General features: G+C 42.2%; 1 protein-coding gene across 1 annotated transcript in view; it reads right to left on the bottom strand.

Annotated features, from left to right (window-relative positions):
- Positions 1–21,029, bottom strand: part of lamb1b (laminin, beta 1b) — a 31,583-nt gene that overhangs the window by 2,531 nt on the left and 8,023 nt on the right. The window contains exons 6-30 of the mRNA XM_085138612.1: positions 20,914–20,977; positions 18,493–18,695; positions 17,035–17,155; positions 16,300–16,488; positions 15,912–16,088; positions 15,156–15,268; positions 14,991–15,070; positions 14,198–14,333; positions 13,967–14,125; positions 13,185–13,318; positions 12,991–13,111; positions 12,569–12,755; positions 12,329–12,472; positions 12,014–12,245; positions 10,546–10,709; positions 10,088–10,312; positions 8,049–8,266; positions 7,096–7,192; positions 2,009–2,378; positions 1,747–1,931; positions 1,357–1,598; positions 1,081–1,284; positions 845–989; positions 541–748; positions 16–157 (exon numbers count right to left, since the gene is read on the bottom strand). Of these exons, the coding sequence (XP_084994738.1) occupies positions 16–157; positions 541–748; positions 845–989; positions 1,081–1,284; positions 1,357–1,598; positions 1,747–1,931; positions 2,009–2,378; positions 7,096–7,192; positions 8,049–8,266; positions 10,088–10,312; positions 10,546–10,709; positions 12,014–12,245; positions 12,329–12,472; positions 12,569–12,755; positions 12,991–13,111; positions 13,185–13,318; positions 13,967–14,125; positions 14,198–14,333; positions 14,991–15,070; positions 15,156–15,268; positions 15,912–16,088; positions 16,300–16,488; positions 17,035–17,155; positions 18,493–18,695; positions 20,914–20,977 (4,260 nt within the window). The remainder of the gene's footprint in view (positions 1–15; positions 158–540; positions 749–844; positions 990–1,080; positions 1,285–1,356; positions 1,599–1,746; positions 1,932–2,008; positions 2,379–7,095; positions 7,193–8,048; positions 8,267–10,087; positions 10,313–10,545; positions 10,710–12,013; positions 12,246–12,328; positions 12,473–12,568; positions 12,756–12,990; positions 13,112–13,184; positions 13,319–13,966; positions 14,126–14,197; positions 14,334–14,990; positions 15,071–15,155; positions 15,269–15,911; positions 16,089–16,299; positions 16,489–17,034; positions 17,156–18,492; positions 18,696–20,913; positions 20,978–21,029) is intronic.

Raw genomic sequence — 21,029 nt, 5'->3', positions numbered from 1 at the left:
TGAGGTCAGCCGTACAGCATTCAGCAGGTCCATGGTGCCCTTGGTGTTGTTCTGAGCCAATTCAATGGCGTCCATGGCGATGCTCTGAGCGCGGTCGGTCTCGTCCAGGGCAGCCTTAACTACTTCTGCGGTGTCCTTCATGTTAGACGCCTTCTCGCTGACGGACAGGGAGAAAGAAAGATGGGTTTATTTACACATTTTTGTCAGAGGCAGCCAATCAGAAGAATGTAAGTTCAAAGGGGGAGGAGCTAAAACAGCTTGTTTTTCACATTTTAAATTTGCAGTTGGCTTCTCGTCTGCTCGCTACCCGCTTCACTGACTGACCTCCTGTGTTTGAGCTCAAACTGGTAACAAGGATTTAGATTTTGACCAATCACCTGCCTCTGATGTCCTGCATTTGGCTCGTAGTCCAAGAAAATGTTTACAACAATTACAGAAGAAAACAAAAATATTGCAAAAATACTGCAAAAAAGTTTTTTCATGTTGAATTTTTTTATCCCGTTCCTCCTGTTTTCCATCCTGTCAGTCGTCATGTGTTACCTTGCAGCCTTAGCCTCCTTCAGCAGCGACTCGGCTGCCATGACATCCTCCGCGCTCTGACTGAGGATCGTCTCCACGCTCGTCAGAGTGGTGACCTTCTCCCTGATCTCGTCCGTCAGCTCCTGAAGCTTCTCGGCCGACGTCGGCATCTCCAGAGCCAAAACCTCGTTTGCCAAGGCCTCGATAACAGACGCGTCTGCTTTCTCATCTGGATAAACACAGAATAAATTAACCGTTTTATTTTAAGAAACGTGCATAAATTTTTACACATTGTGAAGACTAGACGTGTACAGGAGAAACTCACTCATGAGAAGATCTCGAATCTCCCTGATGAGGTTGCGGAGCTGCTCGTTGCTCTTCTCCACTCTCTCTTTGCTCTGGTTGGATTTGATCAGCACCTCCAGAGCGTTCACTTTGGCTTCGTTTGCTCGGATGTTCGCTTCCCACACCTGAGCAGAGTGTCCACATAGGTCCAGGTTACCTGTCTCACATCCACCTGCAGGTGTTCCACATCATAACACGACGACCATGTTCACTTACCATCCTGGAGAGCTTGTCTACCTCCTGCATAGCTTCTAGGATTGCCTGTTCCAGCTCATTGGCTGAATTGAGAGACGTCTGAGCGGTTGTGACAGCGCCTCCACACTCTTCTCCTCCACAGCGGGGCGCTCCATCCTCGTTGGTGCAGTCCAACCCGCCACAGGTGGAGCAGCCATCATCACCTTCAGAGGCTCCACCACAAATCTACAGAGAAAGACAGAATTACCAACAGAGGTGAACGTGTGATAGACAGATGCGATCTTCCAGTGTTCTCACCTTGTCACTTAGTGAAGACAGGCTAAATTTATCGAGCTCTTTGGACAGCTTGTCCAGCTTCTGCATGTTTCTCTGTTGTTTTCGGTCAAATTCCTTCTTCCTGCTGCTCAGTTTGTCCTCCGTGGCTTTCCGTACTGCAACTGACTGCTTGACTGTGTTGCCAGGGTCGCTCGTAGAGGCATTGGTGCGCTGCTCTGCCATCCTAGACTGTATGTGCGCAGCAGTAATAGTCTCCAGGGCACCTGGAAACAGTAAAGTTAGGGAACAGTGAAACAGGGCTGGACGGAAATGTAGTACTGATGTCCCGATTAAAACGTGCCGACTTTCTGTCTTGGCTTAGCTGTAAAGGTCTAAGAGTGAAGCTTTAGGCTGAAGCACTTGATTTCTCACCATGTATGTTGGCGTTCTTGGCGTCGTCCACCTGCTGTCTCAGCCTCTGGACGCTCATCTCCAACTGGTTTGCCTCAACAGTCAGCACGTCTAAGTCTGCGTCGGTGGCATTTGCATCACTCTGAAGAAGTTCCAAGGCTTCCTCGGTTGTGTTGAGCTTTCCATTGAGATAGGACATCACACCACTAAGAGCACAGTGAAACAATAAACACCAGTTGCTTGCTACAACCCCGAGTAAGCCTCTGTTTGGTGGTGTGCATACGTTATCTGATGCATCAGCTCCTGTATCTGCTCCAGCTTCACCGTGGCGGGGTTGCTCTCCAAGATGTCTCTGACAGCCTTGGAGTTTCTCTCGAGACTTCTAATCAACTCTTTGTACGGCGCCGTCACTCCGACAGTCTGCAGCTCGTTCACTTTGGCCTCCAGCCGGCGAGTTTGGTTGGTCAGCTCCTCGACCACGGTGTCCCAAGCCGCAAAGCACTTGTGGCAGGGTTTGCAGTCAGGGAACTCACCGTGGTAACCCCTAGCACACTCATTGCACCGGGGGCCCGCCGCGCCCTCCACACAGGTACACTGCCCTGTGGCACGATGACACTGCTCACTGGAGATCCCCCGGTGGTCGCAGTCACAAGCTAGAGACACACACAGGAAGGTGGAGACGCCAACTAAAAAAACGACTCCCAGGAATATTGCTACAGAAGAAATACCATATACTAAGGGTGAAACAACCCAAATTTTTTAATTAATAATAGTTTTTTGTTGTCTGTGTTTGTATATCAAGTTTTATATTCTGTATTTGTTGTAGTTTTAATGCAGTACTGAAGCAGATTTAATGCGATAGGGACTTAAATAAAGGTAAAAACATAGCAGTGTTTCTTTCTGCACTGTTCCTGCTGGTGTTAAAGGGCGAGAGGCAGGGCAGACTCCAATCATGTCACCAATCTGTTGCAGTTAACCAATGACAGTTAACCTTACATAGAGGAACCCATGCAGACATGAGGAGGACGCGACCTTCCCAGGACCTTCTTGCTTAGTGTTCAGAACTAACCTTCAACTTCAAGTTTTATAATGTCAGAACAATAAACATGTAAGTTACGCGCAGCCCTCATAATCCAAAAAAAACATCTTCAAGTTTTTGTCTCCCTGGGAAGTAAGTCACTTAAAGTTTATTTAACCTCAAATGCTTTCAGTAAATAAACTTGGACATGAATATGACCTTGAAGGTCAGGTTTCGGTCGCTCCATGGGGAAAAAAATGGAGTCAGAAAGAAGGAAAGTCTGACAGATTTTCACCATCAGTGTTCCTGTACTTATATCAAATGTCTAAACTGAGACATTTGACTATTTCATGAAATATTTCATGGCAGGATGTCTCAGAGAAAAAGGGGGCAAAAAAATGCTTGAGGAGCATTTTTGCAAGCAATTCACTTTAAAAAGAACTAGTGCTGTCAGCGTTAATCTCCTTAATCTTGCCATGCAGCCCCACGCACGAGGCGATCCGCGCTAACTCGCTAACAGAGATTTGCCGCGTTAATGCGGTTATGGCGTTAACATAATTTTAATGAGATTAACGCTGACAAAAAATAACATCTTAGAGACAGACAGAGGTTCACCAATCTGCAAAAAAACTGTCTACAAATTGTCCAACAATTTTACAATAACATTCCTCAAGGTAAAATCATGACGACTTTGAATATCTTGTCATCTACAGTATATGTCATAACAACATCAGAAGATTCAGAAAATCTGGAGAAATCTCTGTGCGCAAGAGACAAGACCAAAAATCACTGGATTTGTGGTGTTCAGGCCCTCAGACAGCACTGCATTAAAAAACAGACATGATTCTGTCATTACTGAGATCCCTGCATGAGCACGGTTCTCTGTGCCATGTGCCCAACCTCTGTGATGCAAAGAAGAAGCCACATGTGAGCATGATCTAGAAACACCGCTGTCTTCTCTGAGTAAAAGTGGAAAGCTGAGGTCAGACGAACTGAAATTTGAAATTCTTTCTTGGAAAACATGGACCCCGCATCCTCTAGAGTAAAGAGGAGAGGGATCATACAGCTTGTTATCAATGCTCAGTTTGAAATCTGGAATTTGTAATCAAGAAAAAAAAAACTAAGAAGAAGACTGAGGACTGCTGAGCAGCTGGAATCCTCCCTCACATAAGAACTGCTCGTTTGCTCAGTTCCCAGATGTTTGTGGACTGTTGTAAAAAGAAGAGGGGATGCTTTGAAATTGTGCATTTTTTCAGTTTAAACATGTGGTATGTTTTTCAATATTCTACTGTGTATAACATGAGATTTGCAAATCACTGCATTCTGTTTTTATTTTCATTTTATGCAGTGAGTGTCCAAACTTTTTGGGGTTATATTTGTGTGATTTATGCAACAGAAGGTGAGGCTCTGGTTTAATGAGGTTGAATTGTTACATCTTTCTGCAGAAACACAGTCATGGATGAATGTAAATGGTGATTATTGTTTACTAACTGAGAAAAGCTACACTACTATTATATTAAAAAGACATTTAACCGCTGACACGTGTAAATCTGAGGCGGTTTTTTTATCTGCATACAACATATACGCTCCCACACACTCCTCACTGAGGAGGCCACAGCGTTCCTGTAAATTGGTGCATTATTTCATCATCTGTGCAGAAAGGAGGTGAAGTCCAGCTGGTTCCAAGGCTTAAAAGACCATCAGAGAATTCAGTGGGAATATTTCATATTCCTGTTTCCTCTGTGTGTTTGTCCGTGACAAAAATGGAAAGCCTTGGAATTCTGGAGAACATCTGTTTCTCATGAGAAGAGGTCATTCCCAGATCCAGCTGCCCCTGCTGCTCTCTCTTTCTCTGAGGGTGAGCCAGCTACTGTGGGACACTTTATTGCAGATGGACTCTTCAGCAGTTTGTTTCGCAGACAATAAAACTTTTCAGGATCCAAAAACAAAGCTGAGCGCTAACCCGGCTGACTGAGTGCTGCCGACACGTAACTGCTGTCGGAGTAAGACGAATCATCTGGAAACCATTTCAAAGCTATCGCTGTTGGTCTCCCACTGAGTCACAAGAATAACATCCTGTGAGAACATGAATACTAAGATATTAGAATAGTGATGGTTTAGCTCCAACATGCTGAAATAGAAGTGAGGATATTGTTGGTGCTCAACGTAAGACTGAAGGTCTGCAGTGTGAAGACAATACTGATAAAAATAAAAACAAGGCCACAGTGGCATGTCCTTCTTAACTCCTTCCCTATTCAGGGTCTCAGAGGGGCTGGAGCCTCGTTAAGTTTCCCTTTCTGTGGCGCAGAAGGCAAAAAAGCTGCTAGAAAGTTGTATAAGCTTGTGAGATATTTTAGAGCAACAAAAACTTTACGAAAGGCAAAGGAAAAATAAGTACCGTACCATTAGACCGTACGTACCACCCGGGGGCGGCAAAAACAAGCTGATATGATGAATTTTGGAGTAGTTTCTAGACTAGACGCTGCTTCAGGGCGCCGCTAACCTCTGAATATTTGTCTGCTTCACCGTGAAATACTTCATTGCGTTCATTGGGTAGTTTTTTACTGCACTTCGACTTTGTCTTTGTGTCCCACACAGGTTTACTTGAAACAAGCTCCAGAATCTTTGGAAGAATCTGTTTTTTCACAGCTCAGTCTTGAGCTCAGTCTTAACACATTAAACCACTTTTAAAAAACGATTTTTCCCGCTTGCTTTCACGTCCAATTGAGCAGGGTAGCCTGCCGTTTATCTTACTCACTTTGTTTTTATTTGATCTTAACGTATATTCATTGTTGATTTAGTGACTGTTATGTATATGATATATATATTTTGTATAATCCCTACAGCACTTTGGTCCACTGAGGGTGTTTTTCTTTTTAATGGGCTTTAGAAACAAACGTTTTTGACACAAGTTCATCTAAGTTGCACAGGCAGGTTTTTGAAGTTGGAGCCCTTTGATCTGTCCATGTCCCAGGCTATTTTACCCAACCAACACAGCCCCATATCTACAATCCTGTCTCCAAATTACCCCCACTTCCAAGAATTCTGAGAAAGTGGTTATAAAGCAGCTCGTAGAGGTAATGAAAGACAACAACCTCTCTGGCAGTACAGAAACCGCTTTACTTTGGCTTCAATTTCAGGTAATCTTACTGTTCTTATTTTAACTGGTGAAGTCAGAGAGGAAAGACTGACATGGTTCGGACATGTGCAGAGGAGGGATAGTGGACATATTGGTGCTGCCAGGGAGGAGAAAATGAGCCTCAGAGGAGATTCATGAATGTGGTAAAGGTTGGTGTGACAGAAGGAGATGGTCGAAACAGGGTGAGATGGAGGAAGGTGACCTCTAAAGTAAGGAGGAGGAGAAACAGGAGGATAAAGCTTTTACTAGGCCTGACTACAGCATTTGATAGTTGAACGTAGCATTTCCCTCAAGAGACTTAGGAATGAGGCTAACCAAAGTAGAAAGGCACTCAAATGGGTCTCATCCTACTTCTACTTCACCTATAGAGTATTCAGAGTCACTGCGGTCAATTTTATTTCATCAGCTGATCTAATAAGATGTGGAGTCCCACAGGGCTCGGTTCTTGGACTTGTTTAGTTTCTATCTGTTGTTAGTTGATATTATGCCTGTTAAATGTCTCCTTCAGGAAAAGCACATAAAAACAGAGCCTCTCCATTCTTCCCACGTTGCCATTAAAAACAAGAGGACTTCCAATTTCTTACAACTGATAAAATGTGTCTTTATTGTTCCTGATCATATTTCTAATAGTGTCGCTGTCCATCTTAAACAACTAAAAACCAACCACCAGCAAGCTACTCAACACCTGAGCATTACTTTGAACATGTCAGTGTCCACCAGCAGTCAAAAGACTTTTACACTAAATTTTAGTTAATACAGTCAAGTTTTTCTTTTAAAAAACGAGACATATTTTCTACATTTTCCCTGTAATTTACTGAAATATCCTTTTACATTTTACAATGGGCTCTTTATGTTTGTATAAAATTCTGAGTAAAGAAATATGTTGGTGGGTCAGACTCACTAAGTAACCGGGATTATTTTAGTAGTAATTAATTTCTCCTGTGCTCAGTTTGTCTCACCTGTTACCCTGTTGGTATTCTTGCTATATGCATCCACCCCCCTGTTTCCCACAGCCAGCTGCCAGATAGTCTTGTTCTCACTGACATGAAACTTTCCAGGCATTTCCCAGAGTTCCTGATGGTTTCTTGTTTGCATTTTTCTGTCATGTTTAAAGTAGTTCACCAAGTTCTTTCTTGTATACTCCCTGGCAGACTGGCTGACCTTCAAATGTTTGACTCTCTGGTCCTGCATTTGGGTGGTGGTGATATCTTACCATAACATTTGACCTCTGGATTCCCCCAGAAGAGCTCTTTGCACTCCCGGCACGTCCGGCCACCAAAACCGGGCTTGCACATGCATTGTCCTGTAACCTGCAGGCAGCGCAAAAAACACAGCGATCAGGTCAGAGCGTTCAATAAACTTCAAAGCTCTTCTCTCCGATGCAGACACAATAAAGCTTTGTAGTTTGGCAGGATTTGTTCCCCCCAGGAAAGAAAATTCCTGTGTCATTCCACAGTGTATTCCGAGACTTCCTTCCTCCGATGGAGTGAAGCCAGTAAACACAGAAAGCTGAATGTTTCGTGTCATCAGTTCTTTACATGTGAGAGGAGAGAAGCAGGTCCTAAACAGCTGGAGTCCATATATCAAAAACTACTTGAAGTTGTTGGGATGGTCACACCCTACAGTGTGGGGGTTTGGGGAAACCAATCCCCAACACTATGTAAGAGAAAGTTTGGAAACAGCAGCTCATAGATTGACAGGATTTTGTGGTTCATTTCAGATCGTGTTCAGAGAGAGTTAACCGGAGCAGCTGCTGAGACGATGGTGCGGGGGTTTCATTACTTAATTAACTGGAGTTTAGATTTCTTGTTCTCCTGAAATGTCAATACTGTCCTTGGATACATATCCACATGTTTCCGTCCACACTGTTTGCTCCGGTTCTTTTCCCAACTGTTACTATAAATACCCATTCCTATATCTTTATACATACATCTGGCCTGGCAGATACAGGAAAAATCTGAGCAGGGAAACCATTCATCTGGCATTAGCCTGCTTGGTATGGATAATTGGTGGTATTTGTGCTCCAGGTGGCTCACACCAAGCAACTGAGCACAAGTTTTAGATTTCATCACCTAAAATGTCTCTAAAAGATAAAAGGCTTACCCAAAAATTACTGCATGATAGTGTTAAAGGACAAAATATGGTTATAAACACAGTCTGCCTCACCTCATTGCAGGAGGATTTGAACGAGTGGACAGGATCGCAGTCGCAGCGCTGGCAGCCCGTCCCGCTGGCGAGGTTCCACGTATCTGGAGCGCAGCGGTCGCAGTGCTGACCGACCACGTTGGGCTGGCAGGGACACTGGCCACTGCGCAGGTCGCACTGACAGTCATCGGGGGACGAACAGGCATAAGGAATCGTCCCTCCTGAATAACATGTGCACTCTGCGGAGTGAAGACATGTAACAAGAAAGATGCACCGCAGAATTATGGGAAATTTACTGGCCAGATGGATATTTGAGATCTGTCTATGTTTGTTAACATAGACAGATTCTATTCAGACTGTGTGATCATAACCACTTCCACACTATACACCACTAATTTAAATGCAGACTTTACATTAATTGCCTTAATGCAAAATACAAAATTTAGGCCAATGTTAGTCTTTTTCTGATGGATATCCACAAATCCAGCAGCAGCCACAACTAAAAATGACACCAACAACTCCCTTAGAATTTGACTTCTAAAGTTCCAATCACGCAGCCTAAAGAGCGGTCAGCAAACCCCTGGATGACCACTAGTCACCCTGGAAAAAAGGATGTCCCCCAACTGGTTGGCAAAAATCTCATTGTTTGGGTTGCGAGCAGATTGGCACAGTTTCCTATAGTTTGCATAGAATACACAGACTTGTGTACAAACAGCTGACAGTACGGACTGTTTGCCTTCAAAGTAAAAGTTGTGCCAGCTTTTTCAAACAAGTTGACTGTGAGGTACAACCTTTATTTTATAGCCAAATGTTCTCCATTTCTGGTTTGCATCACGCTTCAGCTTTACTAGCTGCTTTTACAGCAAGAAATCAGCAAGTGTTTGCAGTCAAGTTGCCAACTTTAAAATTACAAGTGACCAAAGCAATCATGAGGATTTGGTGCAGCACCTTCTTTGTGACTGACTTAACCTAGCAACAGTTAGCAACCTCCAGCAACTACTCACGAAATACACATGGTTACCTTGCAACAGGTGGTTGTATCATATCCAATATCCAATTCGCTATTTTGGATATGACGAATTCTCAAGCAATGCTCGCAATATATCACACAAGAAACCACAACAGACTCCAATTTTAAAACGTCTACCTTTACATTCTGACATAAATTCACTGGTAAATTGAACTTCTGCGGGTTTAACTATTCCAACAGTCTGGGTCCAGTTTAGCTGCTTTTGACTGCTCCCTTGTCACAGGGGGTTGCTACCTGACCCAACCACAAAGGGGATTTGAGGCTCTGGCTAGAATCAAATCAGCAACCTTCTCGTTACCAAGTAAATATGTTAACCACTCTACCATTAGGTCCAAATGTATTCATGAAGATCACTTTTGGATACACAAAAACTAGATAGCAAAGATCCAAATGCTAAACTCAGAAAAAAGGTCGTCCACAATCCAATGACAGACACTACTTTGACTGTGTCTATCTTTTAAATACAGTCTATAGCACAGGTGTCAAACTCCAAGCCTCAAGGGCCGGTGTCCTCCCGGTTTTAGATGTGTCCTTGATCCAACACAGCTGATTTAAATGGCTAAATTACCTCCTCAACATGTCTCGAAGTTCTCCAGAAGCCTGGTCATGAACTAATCATTTGATTCAGGTGTGCTGACCCAGGGTGATATCTAAAACCTGCAGGGCACCAGTCCTTGAGGCCTGGAGTTCAACACCCCTGGTCTATAGCTTGCGCTGAGCTTACATGAAGTGGGGGACAACATTTTTTTGTCCCAAATGGTCAGACTGACTTAGATAAAGTAAAAGCTAATGGCCATATGGTACCCAAATTAGGACGACATCTTGCCAATTTACTGATACAAACTACTACAAAAGTCAGAGGTCACTGTAATCACATGCACCAAGACTGGGAGGATGTGTACTGGCCTCCTTCTGGCTGTGGCTACAATTATTTAGCAGGAAAGTGAAACTGACATTACACACAGGAACCACTAATAAATATATTTTTGGATAACAATAAATATGATAAATCATGTTCAGCTGTACTCACTCCTGCAGCTCTGTGTGGCAGCATTGCCATAGTAACCCAGTTTGCAGTGCTGGCACCCGTCGCCCTGGGTGTGGTGCAGGCATTTGAGACAGGCGCCGGTGCGAGCATCGCAGGAGTCCAGGTCGTGCATGTCGATGTTGTTGTTGCACTGGCAGGGCATGCAGCGCCCACCGGGCACCAGAGGATTCCCAAAGTAACCCGGGGCACACTCGTCACACCTGACACCTGGAAGGGATGCAGGAGACAAGTCAGTTGATATGGTATCGTACATGAGACCTCAAGTTTGTTGCTTTTCTTTTCCTCTTGAATCTAAAGATTGAGGTCTGGCACACTAATTACAGACTACTGAAGTGTGTTTGTACTTGTGATGAGTGTGTGACGTGAAGACATGTTGACAAAAACTGCACCTGAGCCCCGCTTACATAAAAACAAATCTGTGAAATGTTGTGTTTACATGCCTTTGTATCCGGGGCTGCACACACACACCAGCTGATTGGTATTAGGCAGAAGGTAACAGCTGTCCGCAAACTGGCGTCTGCTGCGTGGCCCATCAGGACACATACAAGGGCGACAGTATCCGCCTGAACCCAGCTCTGGGTCACCATGGTAACCGCTCAAACACCTGGTAGCAGAAGAAAAGGTGTTAATGGATCCTTCAGTTTAGATCTGGAAGGAAAAGGTTAGTAAAAATCAGCGGTTTCTGAGAGACACCTGAGTACTGAAGAAATGTCTGCCCAAACTGCAACGTCCCATATAGCTGCATTCATATAATTTTGCCTTAAAATTACATCGGGTAGACTCAGTTCAACACAGGAGAGAAGGAGCTGGGTTTGGATGGGTTGCAAAGCAGCTTGCAGATCCACAACTCCAGAACTGTGTAGTTTTCCTCAGACAACTTATAATAATAATAATAATAATAATAATAATAATAATAATAATAATAAGCCTCTTTCCACTGCTCAAAAACTAAATAAATAACATAAAACAAAAATGTTGCCATCCATAACTGAAAATTTTAATTTATTAACTAGAAATTTCAGGATTTCTTTATTTTCATGTTATTTTCTCAGAAGTTTGAGTTAATAGGCCAAATTCTTGAGATAACAACCTGAAATTTTAAATTATGAATGGCAAAAAAAGGAAATGGAAGTTTTATTTGAAGTGTCTTCATCGCTAGCAGTGTTACGCAATAAAAAAAAAAACAAATGAAACGTTTATTCTTTTATTTTCAACCCTGTAATGCCAAGTGTGTCATATTTGATACATAAGATTTTGTGAGTTTTTTAAGATTTCTGCATGATTGGAGTGTTTTTTCCCTAAAAAAAACTGAATAAAATGCTCAAATAACTTTTGTAAGCAATTAAACTGCACTATATAGAAAAAGAATATATAAATTTAATTTCTATAAAAAAGTCTCTGTAAGAAGGTTCGATAAACATTCACTAATAACAGTGTTTATAACCCATAAATACTGTCAAATTGAATTTTCTAGTAATTCTTTAATGGTTCAGGGTTTACAGGGATAAATGACATAAAACTGAATTAACTGAGGAAGTCAGGTTTTTTGTATTTTTTTTCCCTTGTTTTTTATGTCAGGGATGCAGTCCTGTTCTTTTTGTAACTGATGCTTGTGCTTATTGTTCTCATCTTTAATTCAAATTTGACAAATACTGTGGGCTAAGAAATGCTATCTTCTGCTGTCCTTATATGTTGCCACCTTTTTTTTTAGACATCTACACTCTTTTCCACACATTGGGGTTTAGTGGTTAAATCTTCTTTTTTCCTTGACCAAGGAAATGAGCTTTGAGGCCCTTGAAAAGCTATTATACTAATTCTTTTATGTTGAATCTCTATAATATCTGTCTCTACCTCACTAGTATTAGCAGATTTAAGCTACCACCACTGCATCTACATTCACATCCTCACCTCTCGCAGTGGTGTCCGGTGGTGAAGTCTCTGCAGCCCTGACACTCTCCAGTCTGAGGGTGGCAGTACTCGCTGTGGCCGTTACACTGGCACGGTCGGCAATGAGGGAAGCCCCAGAAGCCCGGCAGGCAGTGTGAACACTGGCGACCCGTGGCCCCTGGGACACACTCGCAGTGGCCGGTGGCCTCGTGGCACAAGGGGCTGACAGAGCCCAGAGGGTCACAGTTACAAGCTGTGGGGGTGAAGGGATTAGGATTAAAGAAAACATTTAAACTGAAGATGAACGCGTTGGCATTGAACTTCAGCTGCACTCACGTCTGCAGCCGGCGGGGCCGAACAGGAAGGTAGCCGGGGCGCAACGGTCGCAGTTCCTGCCTGCGATGTTGTGTCGGCACTGACACTGACCGCCACTGGGGTCACAGAGGGAGCTGAGTGAACCCTGAGGGTCACACTGGCAAGCTGAGGGATGAGATTTGGGGGGGGGAGGTGATGAGAGTGGAAGCAGGAACAATTTTTAACATCTTCAGACTCTGAAGATGAAGATGAACTACACACCCATGGCTCCTTTGTGCAGCAAGGCAGAGGCACTGAAGATGTACTGTTTACAGATGTCGGTCATGGGGCTCTTTATGATGCTCTGGCTGTTCTCCAGACATCGATAGCGCTGGAACGTATCCCATGCTTGCTCTCCCACGTCTCCGTGGAACATTTCTAGCTCTCTGACACGGGGCATCAGCACCAACTTTAAAAACAGAGAAGAGCGTAAGGAGCTACTGAGGGCCACTATGGACCAACAGTTGGAGCTTTCACTGGCTTGGAAGGACATGAAATGTTCCTAAAGCAACTGCTTTAGAAAATGAGCGTCCGTGGTCTTAAGTTTTTACATTTCAAGAGAGTCATACGATCTGAGCAGGACAGGTCCTGGAGTACATGCAGGACCTGTCTGAACAGGTGTGTTTGTGTGCAAAGCCACATACCGAATCGATGAGTGTGTACGGGTTCTGGACGGTGCTGACTGACGAGTAGAGAGGCAGATTGAGTTGGATCGTGTAGTTCAGCCCTTTCTCAAAACACACCGGCCTCACCAGCAACACATGTCTGAAACACACACACAGAGTTAGTTTATGTGTCTGTGTGAGCATGTTCAGTGTACAGTAAATGAATGTTTTACCTGGATCCAGGTGGAAGAGAGACCGACTGCTGGTCTCCGCTCTGGAAAGAGTTACTGCAGTGACTGGAGTAGTTTGGAGGGTTGAAGACGGGGCGCTGCACTTGGATGTTCACCTCCTCCCATTGCTCCGGTAGCTGTCGACAAACAAACATACATGTGGTATTCCTTAATCGTTCCTCCGTCTTTGTTTCTGTTCAAGTGTATTTATTCAAATAAACTGTCCATAGGCTACCCTGTGTCACATGTTTCATGAAAAAGAGATAGTTGGCATTCAGGCAAAGTTTATCCCAATCTTCGGTCCAACTTTGGTGCAGTTTGTGAAATACTCTGAGAAGCTCGTCTGGCACCAACAACCATGTCATGTTGAAAGTAACTTAAATTTGAGCTTCAGCAGGTCATCTCGAGCACAAGCCTGAATGCACTGAGTTGCTGCCATGTGATTGGCTGATTAGATATTTCTCTAAACAATGGTATTCCAGTTGGCAAACAGCTGTGGCATACTTCATATTTATCAACACTTATTGATGAACTAGATAACTCAGGGTTTATGTAGAGAATATTTTCATTTAATTAATGACTGGAAGGACAGGAGATCTCATTGATGTTTGCACGAGTTTTCTGCCTGTTTGTCTGCCTGCTCAAAAGATTACGCAAAAATATTCGACCAAACTTTAGGAAAATGTTCAGTAAAGAAATAAACCATAAAAAGTTAGTGACAAAGGTTATTTCAAAATGCCATGGGGCAATAACTGACTCTGAAATATGCAAATCATTTGTGTTACCTGTGGCTCATAGCGTATAAGGATGTCATAGTCCATCGACTCGGGGATGTTGTCGATGCTGAACTCTAGATAGGTTCCTTCTGGCACATTAACGAAGCCCATACCAGTCCACGTAGGACTCCGACCTTCAGGATAGGGCCGAGGTACCAGCGTCACGCCCTGATGGGGAAACAAACGTTCACAAATCTGGAGGGGAAAAAAAGCACCACAAGCCGTTGTGAACACACTCACAGGGCCGTGCTTGGCGTCCTCTGCCTCGTATGTGTAGTGATCCAGAGCCATGAAGTAGTAGCCGGACTCGACCTGATCGCAGCGGCGCCCGAACATGTGCTCCCTGCACACACACTGTCCTGTGTGAGGATCGCAGCTGTGGAGAGATGGCAGGTCGGAAAAAGAAAGACAAAGTTTTACACATCCACACGCATAAACTATTTTTTCCCTTGTTTATAATTTAATGAAACTGGTGAGATCTTCCATTAATTTCATTGCTTCCTGTTAGACATCTTTCTTCTTTAGAGGCAAAACAGCTGCACATCTTTCTGCAGGAGCTATTCTATTTAATGGTCAATGGTAATCTCTTCTTGCCTCCATGTACAATTGTAAAATGTATTTTAATTTAAAAAAACTAATATGGAAACATGCATCTGTCTAGCATAGACCGTCACTTTGGTTAAGAAGTGGCCTGAGTCACATGCAAACAGAAACTTCTGGAGGTGAAAATATGCAACCATAAACTGCAGTTCCTAACCTGGCCACTTGAGGCTGTCTTAAAAAACAAGCCGATCCCCAAAGACACAAATGTTAAAACGCCTTACTTTGCAGCAATGAAAAAGCCTGTTTGCAGACTTATATGAAAACTGCTTTATTGGACATTTTTCCAAAAATTAAGGGTCATTTTATGCTCAAAACATTTTTGTGATGAAGGAAACATTTGGTCAGCTGGCATGAAATGACCCACTTATAGGGACCTGTCATATTACTAAAACTAAACACAGATGTTTTTAATATCATTAATTACACCTACTCATTGTTGACAGCCCCGCCCTGGTCACAGTCACATGGTCTGCAGCCATCCATGTCATTGGACAGACCCCAATGCTGTGGCTGTAAAAGCAGAAAGCAGATGTTTATGAGTAATAAGCGCACTAAGGCAGAGAGGAAGGTATCCAGAGTGAGCGTGGATCCGTACCCGACACTGATCACAGTTGTGTCCTTCGACGAGGCGTTTGCAGAAGCAACGTCCTGTGTCTGAATCACACGGGTTTCCTCCTGGCAGCATTCCCAGCGGATTACAGGTACAAGCTGCCAAAACACAAAACGAAGCAACAGGATAAACTGCATCAGCCTGTCTGACTGTAGTTACTGTATGTTTATCTATACTGAGTATGTTTGTGTCTATTTTCATTTGAAGTTCTGTGGTAATACTATGATATTTTATTATTATTGTCGAACCAAATCACTTCGATTTTTTTACCCTAAAATTCCACAAATGTACTTATTAACATGCTGAAATTAGGGTATATTTAATATACTATGATCTATTTGAATTTTAAAATGTAGAGGGACTTCTCTATAGATTATACAGGAAGTAAGAACTTTGTGCTGCATTATTATTTGCTGAGTGGTCGCCACAGCGGATGGATTCACATGTGTGATTTGGCTGATTTTGCACAGGATGCCCTTCCTGATCTAACCTCCCATTCATCTGGATCTGGGACCATATTATAGACATATTTAGAGTTTTCACCAACATACCAACAACCTTACCTTAACCAGGTTTGCTCGGTTTTTCAGGGTTTAATTACGAATTAACTTACTTTATTTTGTAGCATTTTGTTTCCATCTCCTTGTGTTAACCTTTGCTTTAATAAGATTTCATAAGAAAGCGTATTTTAATATTAACAAATAGAAGAATACATCGTGAGTTCAGTATAATCTGACTTACGCAGGCAGCCATGTGGCCCTTGTCCCAGCCCGTAGTGTCCTTGTCTGCAGTGGTCGCAGCGCTCTCCTTCCACATTGGCTTTGCACCGACACTGACCTGAGATCAGCCCGGCAATCACATCTGTCCTCGGGTCACACAGGCCGCCCTCCAGAGAACCGGCAGGCTCGCAGTTACAGGCTAGACAGAAGAAAAATGTTTTCTCTCATGATCATAATAGAGTTTATTCACTTGAAAAATATGATCATGACCTTAGAAGGTAAAATCCCGCTGCAAGAGCTACTTTCTGCTTCTCCACCACAAAGGCTTCAGCTCTACTAAGCACACCCGCATGCATTTAGCACGCAGTCTAATTAATGGACTGAACTACAGTTGCGTAGCAGTGACCTACGTTCACAGACGTTTGGGTCCCTCAGGTTTCTGCTGGGGTGCTGGTAGAAGAACGGCGTGCACTGCTCGCACTGTCGGCCCAGCGTGTTGTGCTGACAGTCGTCACACACGCCTCCGCTCATGTTGCCGGACGCCACGTACACGGCCAGGTCAAAGTGGCACGACGTGGAGTGCTGGTTACACTCACACTCTGAGAAAGAAGGAAAGTGAAACGTAGACTTTGAGTTTCCTTTGAAAACAGAAGAGCACATTTCCTGTTCAAATTTTCAGTGTTTTCATAACTTTACTACCAGCGTGTAATTATCATCATCATCATCATCATCACTTATTTGCTTTTAATGTGCACACAGTTCACAGTATGAAATGTTAAAAAAGGTTAGTATATTTTATTTACTGGTCTGTGATATGTCAGACCAGTGAATAAAATATGGTTACTTTGAGGCTTCTGTTGACACAAATTTTAATGGTCACCAGCTTTTGCACTTTCAAAAGGCTTTTATTATTAATTTAATTAAAAAGTTTACATTCAATTAAAATACGCAAACCATTTTTTACCCCTGAAAGTTTCACTGCTTCCTTTGTGGTTAAAACATTATCCTACACATATCAATTAAGAGTTCTTTGACTGTCAGTCTCCCTGTTTGCTGTCAGTACTGTCATCATGTTTGTGGAGATCTTCCTCTGAGTTTAAAGAGCTGAGAGTTGTAGACAGACTTTTCCATGTTTGTGTTCTTACTCTTGCAGGCGTGGGTGTTTCGTCCCTCAGCAGGCCTCCAAGGCAAATCGTGATAAAAGTCCTGGCAGTGCTCGCAGTTCAGTCCCTCAGTGTTGTGATTGCACATGCACCGGCCATGGACCTACACACACACACACACACACACCCGCACACATATACAGTAATAGTTTATTACTGATTTAACCACCACAAATGTCTGATAGCCAAATATATTTGTTGATATTACTTTATTAAAATATACGAAGCTGAATCAGGTTTCTTCAGCACTGAAGTGCTTTTTTAACATTTCAGGCTTGACAAAATTATTATAGCCTCCCTCATATTATCTCATCCCCAGTGGTAAGTCAGTTTGTTTAATCTACGGTCAAACATGACAACTTTTCTTCCATAGCTCCACTCACTATAGAAGAGGATTAGGGCCACAGAAAAAAAAGTCGGCAGATCTTTTTTTTTTTTCTCTTTTTCAGAATTCTGAGGAAAAAGAAATCTGAGGTTAAAGTCAGAACTCTGGTTAAAGTCAGAACTCTGACTTTAATCTCAGAATTATGAGAAAAAGTCGGAATTCTGACAAAAAATAATTCTAAGAAAAAGTCAGAATTCTAAGATTGAAGTCAGAATTCTGAGATTACATTCAGAATTCTGAGATTAAAGTAGGAATTCTGAGGAAAAAGTTGGAATTCTGAGAAAAAAATTCAGAATTCTTTTTTTGTCAGAATTCTGACTTTTTGTCAGAATTCTGACTTTTTGTCAGAATTCTGACTTTTTGTCAGAATTCTGACTTTAATCTCAGAAGTCTGACTTTAATCTCAGAAGTCTGAATGTTATCTCAGAATTCTGACTTCAATCTTAGAATTCTGACTTTTTTCTCAGAATTGTTTTTCAAGAATTCTTATCTTTGTCAGAATTCCGACTTTTTCTCAGAATTCTGACTTTAATCTTAGAAGTTTGACTTTTTTCTCAGGAATTCTGACTTTAATCTCAGAATTCTCAGAATAAAGTCAGAATTCTGAGAAAAAAGAATTCTTATTTTGGTCAGAATTCTGACTTTTTTCTCAGAATTCTGAGATTAAAGTTAGAATTCTGAGAAAAAAAAGAATTCAGACTTTTCCCCCAGAATTCTGACAAAAAAGTCAGAATTCTGATTCCAACGTTTCTAACTTTAATCTCAGAATTCTGACTTTTTTCTCAGAATTCTGGAAAGCAAGAAAAAAAGACGTGTCCACTTTTTTATTTTCCCGTGGCCCTAATCCTCTTCCGTAACTCACTGATAAACACCATGAGATCCAATTTATTAGACTTATTGCATGCTTGTTTCATCATTAAATTACAAACCAGACCCAATTATTTTAGGTTATTACTTTGTGTCATGGTCTGCCTCAGCAGAATAAGTTTAAATTAGATTTAAAAATGGCAAAAATGGTGTTTCTCGCCTTTTCTTTATATGCCTGTGTGACATACCATGCCCTCTGCACTTGTCGGCGCTCCATCAATTGGGGCACACTCGGAGGCGTGCCCATAGCAGAAGCAATTTCCCCGGACGACCATGTCATAGAGGGCGTAGTAGTACTTATCCTTCACCTCGTCGCTGGAGTCGAGCAGGTTGTCACCCAGAGTGTGGAGCTTCATGAACTTCACCCTGAGGTTCGTGATCTTCAGCATGTCTGTGTACACACAGGAATGTATTATTAAAATGGTTACACACACACACACACTGGGAAATTCACTTTAGTATCTCGCCCGCAGACATCTGTGAAAGTGTTTCATTAAATCCAAAGCATCTATGTTTCAGTCAGGATCACTTTCATCACATTGAGAATATTACTATTATTATTATTGTTATTATTATTATTATTATCATTATTGCATCTGCATTGAACAGTATTATGTGGGATAAAAATGAACACAGAAACAATAAGAAAAAGAGCAACTATATTTTAAGTGGGTCGCAAAAGGCTTGCAGAGGCAGCAGAAGCTGCAGACTGGCTAAAGCTAGCCAGTTGGTGCACCCAACGTAAGGTTACTAATGGGATGCACAAACAGAACTGGCCCTTGAGCGCCACAGTTTTAAACTTTGTGGGAATTTTTTGTTTATTATTGAAAGTCTTTGTGTTTTCAGGTTGTAGTATCAGTATCAGTAGGTGATTTCCTGTTTTATTTTGACATTCCTCAGTTTACTTCCCTGTTGTTTTTCAATATGTGTTCTAAAAGTCTGGATTTCTTTCTTGGATTTTTGAACGGTTGTTTTTTTCCACCATTAAAGGTGCGCTTTCTGTTTAACCCGTCTCCCTGTAGAGTCTTGCTTGTGAGTCCAAATTCCTGCAAACTATGACACATTGGCCCCAAGTATAGCGCTCCAGCCTCCCACCAAGAGAGTCTGAACTAGGACTGACCCTTCTCTTGGAGTTTGACTCTTCTCCTGCATGAATTTGCTCCAAGAGCTCCAGTTTCCCCCACTGTGTTAGGTTAATGCTGCATGTCTTGCCTGCAACATACTCAGAAGAGATTCTTCATCACAACCCTTAAAATCTCAAACTGTGAGTCTCATTCCTGTCCATAAAGGCTCAGTGATGTCCTGCTGTGTTAAGTGCACAAGGGCATTTTGAGCCCTTAATACACACGCAAGTCTCCTTGACAACACAGCACAGTTTATATCACTGTGACATTAAACACAAGGTTTCAGGGGACAAATTGCATGTGCTTTATTTATTTAATTGAAGTTATGCTCAATTCTGAAAGTTGGACAGAAATATTTCCACTTTTTCCCTTCCCTCCATAAGACAGGAGGCGGAAAGATTTACAGATAAAATGCTCAAGTTTCACAGCCATGAAGAAAGTGAAAATGCAAACTAAATGGTCCCAGACCGCAGCAGTTGTGTGACTCGAAACTATTTTAATCTCCACATTTCTACTTTTCTTTTACTCAAAATTAACAGTAATATTTTTTTAAATTTCACTTTCGAACTAAATTAAAAAAAATGTTGATTCCATCAGCTTAAAGTACTAATAGAAGACCTGCTGAAACTGTACCAGAGTCCATGAACGAGTCAGTATTTTGGTTTTATTTCTTCTCACTGATTTCAGTTTCTGAGCGTGAGGATACCGCCGCAGTTACTTACACACCCACAGCGGTTACCATGTACTTAACATGAGCCAACTGCATGTGTGTGCGATCAAGGAACAGAGGCAGTGTGTGAGGTTACAAAGTCCAAGTTGCTTCCACATGAGAAATTCTTTCCAGTGTTGGTCCTGTCTGATCTCTGACGCCTGCAGATCTGCTACAGGTAGCTCAACAACTGCTGACTAAAAGAAATCATTCTGGTATCCTTCTGTGGTACGTTCAGAGTCTCACTCAGGTTAAATCTTTCATCAGTTTCATATTGGTTTTATATAAGTTTCCTGTAATCTAGTACTAATTTGATATAAAAGAGTGGCTGCATTCAATTAAGTAATTTCGGATTAACCAGTTTTATTAGTCAGAGATGCTGTGACACAATCATCTAGCCATCACTTGTCAAACTCGCTCAAATCCTTACACTTTCCCACATTTCCTGCTTCTAAAACATTGACTTTGAGGGCAAAATGTTCACTTGCCCCTAATTTATCCCACCCACTAACAGGTGCTGTGATGAAGAGATGATCACTTCACCTCTCAACAGTCATGATGTCAGTGTAAGCATATTTACAGCCTGGTTTCTGCCAGGTTTTTTTTACCTTCTGAGTGATAAAAATTACCTGCATTGATTTGATTTTTTCCCCCCAAACTTGGCATGAATCATCTATTTACTCATATAAATCCATTTCAGATTTTAAAAGAGAAAGCTTTATCTTAAAGGGTCACAAGATTAAATGTTTGAGTTTCTAAAACCAGAAGCAGCTCACTCTGTATCCTTGTGCTGTAGGGGTCGTCAATGTCAAACGCGGGGTCCAGCACTCGAAAAATCACCTAAGAGACACGAGGGGGGAAAGGTAAGAACTAAAAATATGGAAAAGTTTGT

This window comes from Neolamprologus multifasciatus, chromosome 17 (genome assembly GCF_963576455.1).
Source record: "Neolamprologus multifasciatus chromosome 17, fNeoMul1.2, whole genome shotgun sequence".
In the NCBI taxonomy this organism is placed as follows: Eukaryota; Metazoa; Chordata; class Actinopteri; order Cichliformes; family Cichlidae; genus Neolamprologus; species Neolamprologus multifasciatus.
Note: the sequence above shows the minus strand (reverse complement) of the source record. Positions and strands in the feature narration are given on the sequence as shown.